General features: G+C 46.4%; 1 protein-coding gene across 4 annotated transcripts in view; it reads right to left on the bottom strand.

The window, feature by feature from the left end:
- DOCK11 (dedicator of cytokinesis 11) overlaps positions 1–17,790 on the bottom strand; it is a 190,080-nt gene extending 172,290 nt beyond the window's left edge. Inside the window, exon 1 of one of the 4 annotated variants that reach the window (XM_031006107.3) lies at positions 17,488–17,790. In XM_031006107.3, the coding sequence (XP_030861967.2) occupies positions 17,488–17,589 (102 nt within the window). In that variant the 5' untranslated portion in view covers positions 17,590–17,790. The remainder of the gene's footprint in view (positions 1–17,487) is intronic. The other 3 variants (XM_063703173.1, XM_055376223.2, XM_055376222.2) reach the window with 3 other exon arrangements.
- Positions 17,791–18,138: the final 348 nt, after the last annotated feature.

Here is an 18,138-nt window from a genome sequence, read left to right as displayed (position 1 = left end):
CTCCTGCTTCAGCCTCCCAAGCAGCTGGAACCACAGGCGTGTGCCACCACACCTAGCTAACTCTTCATTCTGATTCCATAATTCCAGATAGAACCTCCCCTTCTTTCAGTTGGAACTAAATCCAAAGCCAGGACATTTTAGGGGACAACCTTGCCAGATGTGTAGCTCCACAACATTCCCTTGGCACCCAGGCCACTGGATTTCCAGAAAAGGCATCCAGCCATCACTAGCTCAGGCCTTTGGAATTTTCCATCCTTGGCTAAAGAAAAGGTTTAAAAAAAATAAACACAGTGATGGCTCTGTGCCACAAAGCACACTTTTTAGCCAAACAGAGGAGAGAGAAAGAAGAGGTGAGAAAAAGATGAGAAGGGGAGAGAAGGAGTGTGCCCACAGTCAAATAATGGTTCCCAGGGCATGGTAGAAGGGAGAAGTCAAGGGGCTGGATCAGGCAGCCAGATCCACAGAAGAGTCCTGGAAGGTGGCAGTGCAGAGGCAAACACCAGGAGCAGCAGTTGAGGAAAATCAGAATGAGGGGAAAGCAGTTAGGGAATAGTAGAAGGTGGAAAGGGGAAGATAGTAGCTTGCAAGAAAAAGAATGTAGTCAGTAAGAGGAAGCCAGTCCCAGTGGGGGCCGCTCTCAGAGAAAGTCACAAGGGCTCAGAGTGGCAGCCTCTATGGCCACCATTCCTGTCAAGCAGCGTTTTCTGCCTTGAGAAACACGGGTCTGGCAGAGGCATGAGCTGTTGGCTCCCCTTCTACCCTGGTAGAGGATAGGATGGAAAAAAGGAGGGCAGGCAGATCTAGCACCTGAGTCCCTCTACCCTGGGCTCCCAACAGAAATCTACCCCTATGGGTGTCTGATGGTCATGTGTCTCTGACCTCCATTGAAGTTGGAGAATGAGTTTCCCTATGTTCCAACTATCCTATATGCTGAATGGCATACAAGTATTTTCTCAATTCCTTAACTAACTGATTTGAGGTCCTGCATCATGCAAGTTGACAGTATATGCACTGTCTCCAGCCCCTGAATAAGTATCTACTCACCCCTTTGGTGCCAGACAAAACTGTTTCATTTATCAAGCACAATTTCTAAAGGACTTGATCTCTTCCTGTCTGAATCTAAAAATATACGGCTGCACTCATTAAATATTGTTAATATTTTAATCTCTGGTCTCTTGGTCTTTGTAATGGAAAAAAAATACCTTCCTTTTGCCCCTTTTTAATCCCTCAGTTTCTAGAGATTAAGCCCTGGTCTTGCCTTCCATCATTCCTCCTACCTCCTTGTCATAAGTAGGTTTGATCTGTTAAAAAGAAATCAGCGAAGCAGGGCATGGTGGCTCACGCTGTAATCCCAGCATTTTGGGAGGCCAAGGCAGGCAGATTGTCTGAGCTCAGGAGTTCACGACCAGCCTGGGCAACACGGTGAAACCCTGTCTTTACTAAAATACACGCATGGCGGCGTGCGCCTGTAGTCCCAGCTACTCGGGAGGCTGAGGCAGGAGAATTGCTTGAACCCCGGAGTCGGTGGTTGCAGTGAGCCAAGATCGTGACACTGCACTCCAGCCTGGGCGACAGAGTGAGACTCCTTCTCAATAAATAAATAAATAAATAAATAAATAAATAAATAAGCGGAAATAGATTCTCTGCTTCTCTTCAATTCAAGCAACAGTTCACAAGCATTTCCCTTGGGATTTGAGCATGACCTGAACGACGGTATCTGTCTTCTCCCTCAGCCAGGGGAGCCATCTTCCACAGCTCAGCACAACTTTCTCTCTCTCTAGCTCACTCTCCAGCAACGCCCTCCTTTCTAGTTCCTTCTGCTGCATAACACAGCCCCAGAGGTTCCAGGGTTCCCAGGCGTCAACTCTGTCATGAAGCTCATTGACCTAATGCACAGTACCCAGAAGCCTCGGTGAAGTTCAGCTGACAGCCAATAGAGAAAAGGACAAACTCCAAAGCAGAAAGTAGTAAATCAGCAAAATGAAATAAAATAAGCCAGGTTGAAGAGAATAAACCCACAATTTACAGAAAATGAACACCATTTTCTAAAAAAGACTTAAATAGGACTACAGTTAATACCCTTTCACATTTAATAATTAGTAGATATTCATCGTAGATAAGCATTTTCAAAAAATGGTTTAACATAATTCCACTGAAAACATCTGAATATTTACCCTGAGATGGTTTATAAGGAGAATTGAAACTGTTTTCCTATTGAGGAGGAAAAAAAGAAAAAATAGAACAGGAGAAAAGTGAAGATGGTGAATGTGTATTTTGTCTCTACAGATTTTCAAACACAATCTGGGAGTATCCCCAACCTTTTCTATAATGATTTTCAGTGCATTACAGCCAGGTCAACTAGCCAGAGGCTTGAAAAAAGATAGGCTGGGCCTGGGAGAAATATTGCCGTGGCCAATTAGAACCAAGGTAAAAATAGGAAATGCAATCCACATCTACGATAGAGTGCTTCCTCAGGACAGCAAAGCTCTGTGCCATCAGACACATCATGGACATTGTACTCGTCAGTGTGAGGAGGGCTGATGCAAATGTTATCAGCCAGGAAACTTTTGTTCTATGTGTCTCTAAGATGGCAGTGACTAGATGTGGTAGAGAGGGGAAGTTTCCATTTATCTTTTAATTGAAATCATCATGAAGCCAGAAAGAACTCAGATAGATTTTCCAGTCCTTCCTTCTGCTTCTCCAATCATGTGTTTTAGAAAGCCATTTCTGGGAAGGGATTCTGTGATTACCTTGAAAATGCAGAAGGACCATGCCCAGTCTAACTTGACCTTCAGGCTGGGCAAAGCATCTCTTACACAGGACATATGAGAGGTATCTTGGAACTTGTCGCCAAATAGTTATTTCATGTGATGTGCAACCATCACTTTCTCTTTTAAACACCTCCCCGCTGACCACCCGCCACACACATACATCCACACACCCACACACACCCCTACCTCTTTGCTCTTTTCTTTAACTGAAGGTGGAAAATTCTATAGGCCTGAGCTGGCTAAATGCCCGCAAAGTGTCTGCCCAGCTTGTATCCTAAAACACCTCAAGTCTGAAAGCAGTGCCCACTATAAGAACTCCAGGCTCAGGGAGTCCTGTGTGGGGAAAGACATTTAGTTATGAAGAATTTAAGAAAACATGTGAATTGAAATTGCAGACTGCAGACCTGTATTGCTTTCTTTCAGCCAAAATTTGCAAAAGGGATTGTGCTTCCTCATTTGAATTCTATGAAGACTTCTGTGCCTGGCTGTTTGCCAGATCCCTGTTCCTCCTCCACTGTAATGTCAGGACCTGTGCTGGGAACCCAACTGACCCCAGGATTCCATCAGTCCTCAAACTTGGGTGACATCTTGCGTGATAGGCAGAATAATGGTTCCTCAATGATGGCCACATCTTAATCCGTGGAACCTGTGAATATGTTACTTTACATGGCAAAGAAGACTTTGCAGGCATGATTAAATTAAGGATTTGGAGATGGGGCAATTATCCTAGATTACCAAGGTGGAACCAAGGTCCTTATAAGTGAAAGAGTGAGGCAAGAGAGCCGGTGTCAGAGAAGGAGATATAATGACAGAAGCAGTGTGAGACTGATAGGATGTGAGAAAGACTCGACCAGTCATTGCTGGTTTGAGGATGGAGGAAGGGGCCATGAGCCAAGGAATGTGGGCATCCTCTAGAAGCTGGAAGAGACCAGGCAATGGATCCTCCCCTACAGCTTCTGGAGGAAGTGAGGCTTTTTGGACACCTTGGCTTTATCTCAGTGAAACCAATTTTGGCCTTCTGATCTCTAGAACTGGAACACATCTGTGTTAAGACACTAAGTTTGTGGCAATTCGTTACAGTGGCAATAGGAAACTAATAGACCATAAAGCTAGTCCAGTCCTCAACAGGGCCACTTGCTGGACTGCGTTATCCCAGGCACTTTGCCTCCTCTGAGTTCTCTAAGCAGAAACTCACCCCTCCAGGCCAGGTGCAGTGGCTCACGCCTATAATCCCAGCACTTTGGGAGGCCGAGGCAGTTGGAACACTTGAGGTCAGGAGTTCGAGACCAGCCTGACCAACATGGTAAAACCCCGTCTCTACTAAACATACAAAAAATTAGCCAGGAGTGGTGGTGTACACCTGTAGTCCCAGCTACTCAGGAGGCTGAGGCAGGAGAATCACTTGAACACGGGAAGCAGAGGTTTCAGTGAGCCGAGATTGCACCACTGCACCCCAGCCTGGGAAGACTCTGTTTCCAGAAAAAAAAAAAGAAAGAGAGAAACTCACCCCTTCAATCCACAGTTCCACTGTGCTGGGCTCAGTCATATGGTCCTGGTGAGGGTAAGGCATCCCTCCTCGGGAAGGCCAGCAACAAGGCAAGAACTTACTCCTAGAGGAACTGGGCGATTAGCCAGAAAACTGAGGCAGAGGGTTAGCTATGGACAGGCTAGGGGGCCAGACAGACATACAGTGAGTGAGACAAAGACACAAGGGGACAAGAAGATCCAAATCCAGTTGACTGGAAATGGATTTTAAAGGCAGGGCAGAACCAGCAGCCTATGGACTTGAAGAACCTGGGCTCTGAATATGAGACTCTCAGATGTCTCTGAGCCTGGGGGCAGTACTGAGCAAAGGAAGCAGGGCAGGCAGGGAGAGGGAGCTGGGTTTGTTATTACAGAACTGAAGCGAGAAGCCTTATGGAATTTTCTTCTGGCTCTGCTGAGGAGAATTCTGCCAGACCATTTAGAAGGGACAGACGGAGGCCAAGTTCCCTTCCAAGTGGTCATGTCGGTCACTAGGAGTAGAGGAGCAAGTCTCCCCAGGGTCAAGTTAGCAAGGGAGGGCTTTCTTTGCTCCACAAACTATAGAGCATGTCGTAAACACTCGGCTGGACACAACGAGAGCTATTGGCCCCTGTGAGCTTTGAAATAACGATTCAGTTCCATGTATGTACCAGTTGATTTAGAACCTTCTTGAACTTAAGTTATTTCTTGGTGGGAAGGTAGGTACCTTGGAAGGTAGCATTCCCTCCTTCAGATCTCTAGGAAACGATTTAATGTACTGAAGCATTAGGAACGTGTTCACCTATGAAAGTAAACTGGCCATGCCAACAGCACTCTTCCATTCACACCGTGAACACTGTGACAACAGGCCCTGCAAGGCATAAAGCTGGCAGTTTCTCAAGTGGGAAAACTAAACTACTAATATAAAAGGCATGGAAAGAAATATATATGTTGTTATTTTTGGACAGCACTAACCCACTTGAAAAAAATCATGAAAACAGTTCCATGAAAATGATCCCAGGTACCTCTGCAGAGCCAGTGTTCTGGATATTTTTTTCCATATAGTTATTCAAATAGCAAAGTAAGGAGGAATGGCCAATTGCAAACAGTTCTCAATATCCTTAGGCTTACTTTGGCAAGGAAAAATCTATACTGATCTTGCCCACATTTCTCAATAACAACCCCATCGCTCTTTTTTTTTTTTTTTTGTCCTCACCTCCTACTTTCCCACTAAAGAGACCTAAGTTTGTTTAGAAATAAACACTGTTTCCCAATAGAGCGAGATCATCACCAAAACCACACAGAAAGAGCTTTCTCCACCTGATTGACTGTGGAATCTGGCATCCCTCTAGTATTTCTTCACATGGTTACTCCAAAGGAATCAGGACACCTGGAGTTCATTACCTGCTCTGTCATTTCATTAAGATAAATAACCTATGGCCTCCCTCACTGAAAACCATGCCTCTGTTTCCCCACTTACAGAAGAGGGGTGATGACTATGTGATATGTGTTCAGTAGTGACCTGTAGACATATGAGGCCACAGATAGATATAACAGCATTTTTAACTCTTCTTAAGATTTTGGCTATAAAAACTCAAGGTCTTGTCACCATTTAAAAAACGGGCCGGGCACGGTGGCTCATGCCTGTAATTCCAGCACCTTGGGAGGCCCAGGTGGATGGATCACCTGAGGTCAGGAGTTCAAAACCAGCATGGCCAACATGGTGAAACCCCGTCTCCACCAAAAATACAAAAATTAGCCGGGCGTGGTGGCAGATGCCTGTAATCCCAGCTGCTTGGGCGGCTGAGGCAGGAGAATCGCTTGAACACAGGAGGCGGAGGTTGCCACTGCACTCCAGCCTGGGTGACAGAGCAAGACTCTGTCTCCGGAAAAAAAAAAAAATCTTATACAAATGAATTCCCCAGCCTTCTGACACACTTCACTGAAACACTTCAAATAAAGATGTTCTGTCTCAGAGACTTGGAAGCAACACTTGACTTCTCAGTTAAATCTTACCCAGTAAAATATTTCCAGTCATTAGGGAAAGCAATGCGATGGGAAAGCTGAAGTATCAGAATATCTTCTAACATTTCTTAGCAGCTTGAAACATATACACAATCCAACAGAAGTCAAAAAAGGCAAAAGCACATAACTTCCCATGAACAATAAACTCAATAGGCAATAAAAGTGGAGAAGAATCGCAGGAAATCATTAATAGCAAATTTAGGCATGATTGTGCAAGGCTGTACACAGACAAAAGATGAACCACGTAGAGCTGGAACACTCGGCATGTTTTCCACTGTACTGACTCTGCTAGGAACCTGTGTGCACTATTCTTTTTATTTTTTTGGAAAGACGGGGGTCTCGCTATGTTGCCCAGGCTGGTCTTGAACTCCTGGCCTCAAACAATCCTCCTGCCTCAGCCTGCCAAAGTGCTGGCATTTTAGGCACTAGCCATCATGCCCAGCCACACACTATCCTTAACAGAACTTATCCTGCTACCACAAAACCAGAATAGCCAAATATAAAAGAATAATTTCTCGAGACAGCTTTAAGTTTTAAAATTTCCTATTAAAACGTATGTTTCCGAAATATAATTTTTTTTTTGAGACAGTCTCACTTTGTCAACCAGGCTGGGGTGCAGTGGCGTGATCTCAGCTCACTGCAACCTCTGCCTCCCGGTTTCAAGCGATTCTCATGCCTCAGCCTCCCAAGTAGCTGGGATTACAGGCGTGCACCACCATGCCCAGCTAATTTTTGTATTTTTGGTAGAGACAGGGTTTTACCATGTTGGCCAGGCTGATCTCAAACTCCTGACCTCAAGTGATCCACCCACCTCGGCCTCCCAAAGTGCTGGGAATATAGGTGTGAGCCACCCGCTCAGCCCCAAAATAGAACTTTAAAAAAGCATTTGCATTTCAATATTTATTTGACTATTAAATGTGAGGATTAAGAGTGAAAGGGATATCAATAAAGGTTTTTTGGTTTTGGTTTTTTTTTTTTTTTTTTGAGACAGGGTCTCAGTCTGTCACCCAAGCTGGAGTGCAGTGGCACAATCAAGGCTCACTGCAGCCTCGAACTCCTGGGCTCAAGGAATCCTCCCACTTCAGTCTCTCAAGTAGCTGGACTACATGCATGTGCCACCACGCCTGGCTCATTTTTGTTTTAATTTTGTAAAGATGGGGGTCTCCCTGTATCTCCCAGGCTGTCCTGGAACTCCCAGGCTCAAGCAATCCTCCCAGCTCAGCCTCCCAAAGGGCTGGGATTACAGGCATAGGCTAACGTGCCTGGCATCAGTGAAGGTTTGAAAGGGAAAGGTAGGCATGTCCAAGCTCTGTTTTTCCACACAGATCCCAATTCTCTTCTATTCACCCCTTTGCATAAATCACACTGAACAGGCTGGCATAAAGGTAAGTGCTTCTGCCAAAGGCCACAGGTACAGTTTCCCCAGTCTGGAGAGCCTTCTGGCCCAAGGCACAGGACAGAGTGCTTCTCCCCACTTGAGGACCAGCCTTCCCACTCACTCATTAAACTCGTGTGAAGGTGGAAAATGCCAAAAACCCAGAACCCTTGCTACCATCCACTAGGCTTTTCAGTATGACTAAGTCAGACTGGGAACGGGTATTGGCAAGAACCTCATGCAGAGGGGTCTGCCAGCTTGTTCTTCCAGGAAGGGTAAGATTCTTGGCTCAGCCATGTGGCTCACCCCTTTGGGGCATCATCTGGAGCAAGGAATTAAAGCAAGGGTACCTGCTTCCCCTCTTCCAGTTAACTTTTCTGTCTGCTGACTTGTAACACATATACAAAAGACGTCTCTTGCCCACCATAAAGCCTGGGGATGATAATGCGAGCCAACAGTCATCAGTACTTAACAATTGGCAAACCCCGCTTGAAGTGCTTTCAATATTATACATTAAGAATATAATAACTCACTCAAGGCTGGGCATGGTGTCTCACGCCTGTAATCCCAGTACTTTGGGAGGCCAAGGCAGGAGGATCATTTGAGGTCAGGAGTTCGAGACCAGCCTGGCCAACATGGCAAAACCCTGTCTCTATAATAAAAACACAAAAATTAGCTGGGCAATGGTGGTGCACACCTGTAGTCCCAGCTACTAGGGAGGCTGAGATGGAAGGATCACTTGAACCCAGGAGGCGGAGGTTACAGTGAACCAAGTTCGTGTCACTGCACTCCAGCCTGGGTGACAGAGCGAGACCCCGTCTCAAAAACAAAACAAAACAAAACAAAACAAAACAAAACAAATAACTCATTTAAGCCTTTCAACAAGCCCCTCAGGGGGTTACCAATGCCCAGGAAAGTTAAATAATTGGCCCAAGGTCATCTAGGGCTGAACTCTGAACCTGGGCAGCATGCTTCCAGAGCCCAAGCTCTTAACCACTTTGCTCTGAAGCACAAGCTTACAAAGGCAATGGCAGCTAACTGAGGCTGTCTCTTTGCTCCATTCAAGCTACTGCTCTGGAAGCATCCAGGGTGGGGTCCTGCAAGGAATCAAAAAGGCATCTGGCTGTAGGCTGATATAAACGGCAGGCCAATGTTACCCACCAACTCCTCTGCATGCCTGATAAAAATTAAACCAAGAGGTGTAAATCTCAAAGAGAAACGTATTCTAAGTACCCTTAGGATTTACAGAAGAGAAGAAATGGCTCCAGCTGTACCCTCATGTAGTTTTGGCCTCCCCTTCCATGATAAACGAATTATTTTTAAAAACTAATCATCTTTCAACATGACTTGCTGACAATTCTATAGCTCAGGAGAAAGCACAATCAGACAGGTGAATTACTCTTCTGAACTGAACAGCAAGGGTGGTTCTTGACATGGAGCATGGGAAAGTAGCAACCACTGCTTGCAATCCACAGAGGTCAAGTAAGAGAACGCCAAGATGAGTTAGTTACACACGCACACTATATAGGAATTTCTCAGCCTGTTAGATGTTACCATTTACTCTCCACTTTCCATAAAAAGCCAGTTGGGGGTGGGGCAGGGTCTGTGGTCAAATAAATGTGGGAAATGCCATAAACAGAACAATGTTCATTAGTAAAGGCCTATTTAACCTTGTCGAACCCAGAAAGGACGAAAGTCTTGAAAAACGTTAAGGATCTTAAGAGAGAGCACTGGGGGCTGGGGTGGGGGTCGGAGATGGGGTGAAGACTGGGAAACCAATGACCACTGGCCTCCTATCTGGCTTCTATCTTCTCTAGGTTATTTGTGTACCTCTAGTCTCCCTTAAAAGCAGGAACTATCCTATTAGCCTCTTCCTGAGCACCTGAGCAGGAAGTCAACCCCTCACTGACCCCCTGCTCCTCAGGGCAACTGCTGCTCAGACCCACCCCAGAGTGGGATCTGCCCAAGGGGTGAACTCACTTCCCATCCCCACCCCATTCTAACTGGAAGTCTGGGGCTGGCCTCCAGATCGTTTCTCCACACCCTGCCTCCCGCTTCCCTAATCACCCCCAAAGGTGCAAACCTCTTCAATCAGCTAATCTCGCCTACAATTTCATCTCTGTCCACTCAGCCCTGGCCTTTTCCTGGCTCTTCCTCTCCTTCCTGAACCCACTTGGAACACTTTCCACCTCTGCCCTCGAGAACCCTAGTCCTTTGCCAAAAGACAACCTTATATGCTCAGCCACCGTCTTGCTTAACTGAAACCTGGCTTTGCCCTGACAACTCTCTCAAACAGAAGTTGCTCATTTTCTTTTCCCTTCCCCTATCAACAAACTTGCTTTTCCTTCAGTTCACACAAGCTGAGAAACCTCAAAATTATCTTGACTCCACCTCCGCTCTTCCTCTCTTTCTTCCTCCCCCTTCTCCTTCCCTTTTAAGAATCACCAAATCCTGTTGATTTTCTCAGCACAATGTTTCTTATGTCTTCTCCCTTATCTCCATTCTCATTGCCTCAGTTAAAAGCCTTTGTTCGCCTGGTGCAGTGGCTCAGGCCTGTAATCCCAGCACTTTGGGAGGCAGAGGTGGCTGGATCACCTGAGGTCAGGAGTTCGAGATCAGCCTGGCCAACGTGGTGAAACCCCATCTCTACTAAAAATAATAAAATTATATGGGGCGTGGTGGCACGCATCTGTAATCCCAGCTACTCAGGAGCCTGAGGCAGGAGAATCGCTTGAACCCGGGAGGCAGAGGTTGCAGTGAGCCAAGATCCTGCCATTGCACACCAGCCTGGGCGACAAGAGTGAAACTCCATTTCAAAAAAAAAAAAAAAGCCTTTGTTATCTCTCTCCAGAACTATATTAACTGTATTTTAAGTCATTTCCTGGCCTCCAGGCTCTTCTCCCAACAATGAGTCCATCCTACCCAAGGTTGGCAGTGTATTTTCACAAAACACCTAAGAATCTACTGCACTCCAGACACTGTGTGAGGGGCTGGGCTGGGAATAAAAATGAATACACAGCCCCGGGCTTCTCGGCTCACACCCAGAAATGATACAAAACATTGCCCCCTCCCTGACTGTATTCAGTGGCAGATCCTTCTGGAATACTGGGTTTTTGTTTGTTTTGTTTTGGCCAGATCTCTTTTTTTAACCTTTATGAATCACTTATACATTAGAAACTTTCCATATGTTACCTTCGTTATTCCCAAGAACTCCACAAGGGAGGTACTACTATTTATCCCCATTTCACAGATAAGGAAAATGAGACCAGGTTACTTGCCTCTGTTCACAATTCAGGCAAGTGACAGACGTTGGGTTCAAGACCAGATCTGATCCTCTAGCTTATGCTCTGTCTCTCACATCTTAAGTAGGACATAGAAAACTTGGAAAAGAGCCCAAACAGGATGATAATGATATGAAGAATCTTGAAACCAAGTCATGTGGGGAACGAAGGAAAGAAATGTAGCCTCTTTGGCTTTGTGAAGAGTGAATTTTAAAATGACATGGTGGCTGTCTCTAAATATTTGAGAGGTTGTTATGCAAAAGAGGAAGGAAGCAAACGTGTGGCTCCAACAGCAGAGCTAGGTCTAGCCCACGGTGAAATTTACACAGTAAATTTCGGCTCAAGAACCTTTTCTAACATAGCCCTCTAACAGGCAGGGGTGTTTAAGGAGAAGCTAAATAATCATTTGTCAGGGCTGGGTGGAAAGGACATTCCTGCCTTGAGTGGACAAGCGGTCTAGATGAGTGTTTCTGTGCACATGAGAATCATCTGGGGTCCTTTTAAAGAATACAGATGCAGGCCCCACCCCAGACTTAGCAAAACAGAATCTTGGGGGATGGAGACTGTATTGCAAGAATCACAAACGAGGAAATAAGTCTGTAAGCAGATTCATTCAAGCCTCAACAGAAGAACTATGAAAGGCCAATCAACATGAAAAACTGTTCAACTTTAAGAGTAATCAAAGAAATGCAAATTAGAACGGTGATGTACCATTTATTTCCTATCAAACTGCAAAAAATTTTTAAAATATTACTAACAAGTGTTGGCATGGGAGAGGGGAAATGAACACCCTCACACTCTCCTGGTGAAAGAGTAAACTGAAGCCACTTTCTGTAGAGCAATTTAACAGTATGTTTAAGAGGAATTTTTAATACTAAAAATGCATACAGTGTAATCTTTGAGCAAGCAAGTTCACTGCTAGAAATTTATTCTAAGGGGACGATTTGGCAATTTTGAAGATGCCTTCTCAAAGACATTCACTCAGTTACTGATGGTAATGCTCTTTATCTGCATATATAGTATATGCAGTCCAATATAGTAGCCACTAGCCACATGTGGCTATTGAGCACTTGAACTGTGGCAAGTGAAATTTAGAAACTGATTATTATTATTACTTTTTTTGAGTCGGAGTATTGCTCTAGGCTGGAGTGCAGTGGTGGGATCTCAGATCACTGCAACCTCCACCTCCTGGGTTCAAGCGATTCTCCTGCCTCAGCCTCCCGAGTACCTGGGACTACAGGCATGCGCCATGACACTCAGCTAATTTTTGTATTTTTTTTAAGTAGAGACGGGGTTTTGCCATGTTGGCCAGGCTGGTCTCAAACTCCTGTCCTCAGGTGATATGCCTGCCTCAGCCTCCCAAAGTGCTGGGATTACAGGTGTGAGCCACCATGCCTGGATATAATTATTTTTAATTAATTTAAATTTAAAAGTAAAGAAAGATATATAGCTATTTACCTTTATAGTTCATGTTTATAACAGCACAAAATTAGAAAAACTATCAAAATATCAAACAATAAATGATAATTACCTCTGGTACACCCATAATGAAAATTTAGGCAGTCATTAAATATGATTATATAGATTTGTATTTATTGACATCAAAAAATATTCATAAGATACTGATAAATGAAAAAAATTATTTAAAAGTTTGTGTGGCCAGGCGAAGTGGCTCATGCCTGTAATCCCAGCACTTTGAGAGGCCAAGGTGGGAGGACTGCTTGAGCTCAGGAGTTTGAGACCAGCCTGGGGAAACACTGTGAAACCCTGTCTCTACTAAAAAAACAAAACAAAACAAAAACAAAAAAAACTTTAGCTGGGCATGGTGGCGTTTGCCTGCAGTCCCAGCTACTTGGGAGGCTGAGGTGGGAGGATCCCTTGAGCCCCAAAGGTCAAAGCTGCAGTGAGCCATGATTACACCACTGCACTCCAACCTGGGTAAAGAGCAAGACTTTGTCTCAAAAAAAAAAATACATAAACAAAAATAAAAAGTTTGTGTATATTTCTTTCCATCCGTATATGTGTGTGTGTATGTATATGTATGTATAGATATGTATACATCTATATATACAGTATATATGTGTATTTATAGATGTGTATATATACACATAGAAAGAGAGAAAGGTAAATATTTACGGAGCTTCCTCTGGGTAATGAGATGGTGATAATTATTCTTACTTTTCTGTTTTTCTAGCTGTTGTACAATAAACAAGCATTTGGCATGTAATAAAGCAATGAAGGCCGGGCGCGGTGGCTCACGCCTGTAATCCCAGCACTTTGAGAGACCGAGGCGGGCGGATCACGAGGTCAGGAGATCGAGACCATCCTGGCTAACACGGTGAAACCCCGTCTCTACTAAAAATACAAAAAATTAGCCGGGCGTGGTGGCGGGCGCCTGTAGTCCCAGCTACTCGGGAGGCTGAGGCGGGAGAATGGCGTGAACCCGGGAGGCGGAGCTTGCAGTGAGCCGAGATCCCGCCACCGCACTCCAGTCTGGGCGACAGAGGGAGACTCCGTCTAAAAAAAAAAAAAAGCAATGAAAGCTTAAAAAACAAAGGTTCACTGGTGATCAGAATAGAAAAAGACTCAATCCAGAGAATTTTTTAACATGTTAGTCTTAGAAAACAAATTTTCCTATTTGGTGCTTAAACAAGGGTTCAGCAAGGAGGCCTCTCTGGCTTCACAGCAACCTGCACCGGTCTTTTGTACAGATCCTGGTGGAGTGGCTTGCTCTGGGCCCTGCTAACCTCCAGTAGCGAGACTATTTTATGTTTAGGTGCTAACACTCTGGTTAACTTTCCTGACCCTCAGTTCATTGACAGCTCAGTTCATTGAGAGCCTCTGAACTGGAAATGCTTGGTCAAGAAGCCCAAGTTGAAACTGGCTTTTATTCCGTATTGTTCTCACCTCCTTACAGATGAGGCTGTGGGTTTTGTCCTATATTCCCTACTTTCCACAAATTCCCTTGGGAAGAGGGAGCAGAGGAGTGGTTCTGTTTCAGCGCTTCCCTAAATGCAAACATAACAAACATTCCATGCAAAGGTAGTTGTGAGCGGCGGGTTGGGGGAGTCAACAGCTGCAGACGCTTTTCAGCCATTCTCAGCTTCTGGAGAGCTTTTCTCTACTGGAGCTATTAAACGAAATCTGGCTGATGCCAGCCAGGGGACGCTGCGTGCATTACGGCGCGTCCAGGGGCTACAACCCCTAATATCTAGCAACTCTTTCCCGATCTTTTGGCGCACAAGGAATTGAGGGTAAGCTCCGCAGTAAACAGTATTTAAACAGCTACTAGGCGACTCTTCCAGGCTGATAAAGTGGCTTCTCTAAAGGGCGGCCATAATACAACAGGTTTAGCAAAATGCCTTTGTTCCCCTGCGGCACCAGTAGCTACATCCTGAATTACAACAAAATCAATTTAAAAATTTAAAACTGCATTTTAAACAAGTATATATGTAAACACTTCTCTCTTAATCACATACACTCTCAGGTTATAATGTTTCTCCCCAATCCCCTCTTGAGAAATCTGTCAATGATGATTCTGTAATTATCCCTTTCCCTGGGTTAAAACTGACCTTCATAAAAATGCTGAACTTATAGGAAAATGCAGTAACAGTGGAACAGTCTCTCTGTCTGCTTTATTATGTAGTTAGTTAATAGATTCGTGGAAGTACTACTAACTGAATAACAGTTTGAATACGCAACAACATGCTATATATAGCCCAGGCCCAGCCATCTGAATTTTTCAAACAGTGAGGAAAACTGAATGATGTTAGCAACAGGCCAACAAGGGTGTAATTCCAAAATCCTTAAAAAATAAAATAAAAAAAAAACCTAAACAGGAAATACTGTATATTTGTACAGCTTGGTGGGTTTTCCATGTTCTAACAAGAGATACACCAGAGGAAAGCTTGACTTGCTGCGGTAATGGCTCTAACTCTTATTGAAGCCCCAATGTGAGTATCTTGGGTTTATAGCACAAGTGTAAATCCTACCTCAGCTGTCCCTTAAAAGAATCAGAAGTTATGGCAGCAGCTGCAACATGGTCCCCTCACTCTCCAGCCACTCGTGGTTTTACTAACTTTGGTTAACAGCTCTTTGTGAGAGAGTCATTTAGGAGCATACATTCCATGTAAGAAGTATTTCCTTATTTTTTCGTTGACTAAACTGCTTACAAATAGCATTTGCTAAGGCTCTATGAAGAATCTAAACTTGATTTGTGTGCATAATCTGGGTGTCCTATTGACAAAGACATTCCCATACACACAACCAACCCAGATTGTAAATAATGAAAACAAATGAAGAAAAAGATCATTTGCATTCTCATAATTATAGAGCATCTAGCATTGTGTCTGGCACATTGTAAGGGCTCAATAGATATTCATTGATTTGGATTACTAGAATCTGTTCTCCCTCACTCCCAAAATCTCAATGTGGTTCACATACTAGAGTAATGAGTAAATATTCCTCTGCATTGCCTGGTGTAAACGGTAAAAATCAATGACCTTGGTCCCAAGTAAGCTGGGCTGACAAGGGAACCATGGCCACTGCCAGCATCTCCTAGAAAAGACTCCTGCCAGTAACAGTTTTTCCTCCTTTGCCATAGAATCAATGGTCAGGAAGGAGCCGCTGAACCTGCAATGCACAAAATTCTTTTGAAAACCTAAAAACTGGGGAAAGAATGCTAATGTTAACTTTTTGCTGCTAGGGTGGCAGGTCAAGTGCTGATCAAATCCCAGTGGAACTTTTCTCAGTCCCATTTATTCTCGAGAAATCTGTCCACCTACAGCTTTCTTCACGTGTTGTGGTAGAAGGCCAGCCAACCCCGCTCAAGGAAGGTTTTTTGTTTTCTCTGAATTTAGGAAAGCGTTCTCTGCTAGGTAGATTGAATCACTTGTTAACAATCACCCAAGATGAGAGCCCTGGTGTAAATGCTCTGCACACAGCTTGCCTTCCTCTCTTAACTGGCTGTGATGACAGGCAAGGCTCCAATCTGACCTCAACAGGTCCTCACTCCAAAGTCAGACTGAAATACACAACAAGCCAAGTCCATTAAAGTAACATTAAAGGTCTGGATTTAGCTCCACTAAACAGCAGAATTAAACTTTCAAGGGTCTAGCCACAATAAAGAGATTTCTTTAAAGTCACTTAGGTTTGCACAGTTGTAGCTATTAGGGATCAGATCTTTATCTCAAAGGTACATAGTTTACCTTTGATCCTCCTCCAGAACTCCCACTAATGTCAACTTTCTCCACTGTTGGGATCAAGCCCCTGGCCTCCCTTTAATGCTGGGTTTTATTGCTGATTCTACAAGATCAACAGAAAAATTACAAGGAAAAGCTGTGAAGTTCCCTTCCGACGACAAGTTGTTTTAACAAAAAGAGCCCTCTCTTAAACGGTGAAATTTAAACACAGCAAACGACTCGCTGTAAAATGGAGCTGAGGGAGACAAAAACAAAAACAAAAACAACAACCAAAAAACAAAGTAACAAAACAAACACTAATTAATCAGTCCGATTGCTTATTCAGGGTTTGTTCGCTTGTCCAGGAAACTGGCAACGAGTGTCTTGAAAACAAGAGAAGGGGCAAGTGCCCGTTAGCACCCTTTAGCCTTTCTCCAGAGTCAGACAATCTGGATAAGGCTGAGGGTGCTCTGGGAGGGTTCCCAGGGAGTCAGCGCGCTTTCGAATCCCCATCCCCCAGTCCTGAGCTGTGGGGCTCTGACCCCAGGTCCTCCATCCCTGGACTGACACACCCAGTCTTCCCCCAAATCCCCACGGCACCGTCCCCTTGGTCCCCTTGCCTCTGGAGCGCTCGCGTGTCCCCGAGGGACACACTCTCCCTGCGGTGGATGACCCTGCGCCCACTATGTCGCAGAACCCCGTTGTTTCTAATGCCCTTCCTCCGCAGCAGCACCCCTTCAACACCCATCACCACCCTCTCTCTCCCCAGTTGCAGGAGGAAGTCGCTCTGCTTCCTCTGTTCTCACCGCCAGCCCGAGCTTGGGCGCCCGGGGCTTTCTGGGTGGGGTTCTTTTTTGTGTACACAGTGTGTGTATGTGTGCGCGCGAGAGTGTGTGTGCCAAACGCTCATCGCATCCTTCCGCCTAGGCGGCCTCAGGTGCTCGCGGGAGGGGATCAGGATCTCGTCGTGCCCTTGTCCCCGGCTCTTTGTGCCGAGTCCAGAGCAGCGCGAGGTCAGCTCTTTAGCTCACACCCCCGGCCCCGACCCTGGGTGGGAGCCTCCGCCTCCGCCTCCGCCTCCTCCTCCTCCGCAGCCGTCCGAGCCCGGCTTTGCCCGTCTGCTTCCATCCCGGCGCACGCCTCCGCCGTGCCGGGCGGCCGGAGAGCTGTCAGCCGGCACCTGGGACTCGGACCCCGGCCGGCGGCTGCCGGTGCGAAAACTTACTGGAGCGGAGAAAGACAGCGCGCGGCGCACCAAGCGGCCGCACTAGCGCCGCGCCGTTCCTGCCCCTTCCCGCGTCGCTCCCGCCTGGAGCGCGTCTCCCGGGATGCCCCGTCCCCCGGCCACTCACCAGCACCACGGAGCCCCGCACGGCCTCAGACACGCTCTGCCGGAGCTCAGCCGCCGTGCCAGGCTTGCTGAGCCGTTTGGTGAATTTGCGCACTTCGGCCATGGCAGCGGCGGCGGGCGGGTCGCGGCGGGCGGGTCTCGGCGGGCGGGCGGGCGGACCTCGGCGGGCGGGTGGACTCACTGCCCCGGCCCGCGGCGGCCGCGGCCGCTGCTGCTCCCTCTGTTTACTCGCCGGCCGGCCGGCCACATCGCAGCTCGGCGGCGGCGCGGCTCACGCTGCTCCTCCCTCCCACCTCCCACCCGCTGCTCCTCCCTCCTTCCCTCCTTCCCTCCTTTTCTCGCTCGCACTGTCCTGCCCCACGGCGTCGGCGGCGGCAGCTCCCTCCCCTAGAGGGCCCGAGCTCCGATCGCCACCAGCCGAAGCAAGAGGGTGTGTCTGATGGGGAAGGGTGTGTAGAGGGGGAGGGAGAACTGGAGGTGGGGGCGAGGGTCACGAGGGAAGAGGGGGGAAGTGGCTACCGCTCGGGCTCCGCCCGCAGCTGATGTTGCTGGTGCAGCCGCATCCGGGAGGGGAGATCTGGGCTGCTTCTTTTTTTCCGCTTGAGTGGGGAGGGCGGGGTGGGGTGGGGGAACAGAGAGGGGTGATGAAATG

This window comes from Gorilla gorilla, chromosome X, assembly GCF_029281585.2.
Source record: "Gorilla gorilla gorilla isolate KB3781 chromosome X, NHGRI_mGorGor1-v2.1_pri, whole genome shotgun sequence".
Taxonomy (NCBI): domain Eukaryota; kingdom Metazoa; phylum Chordata; class Mammalia; order Primates; family Hominidae; genus Gorilla; species Gorilla gorilla.
The sequence above is the reverse complement of the archived record's forward strand: the minus strand, read 5'-3'. Positions and strand labels throughout refer to the sequence as shown.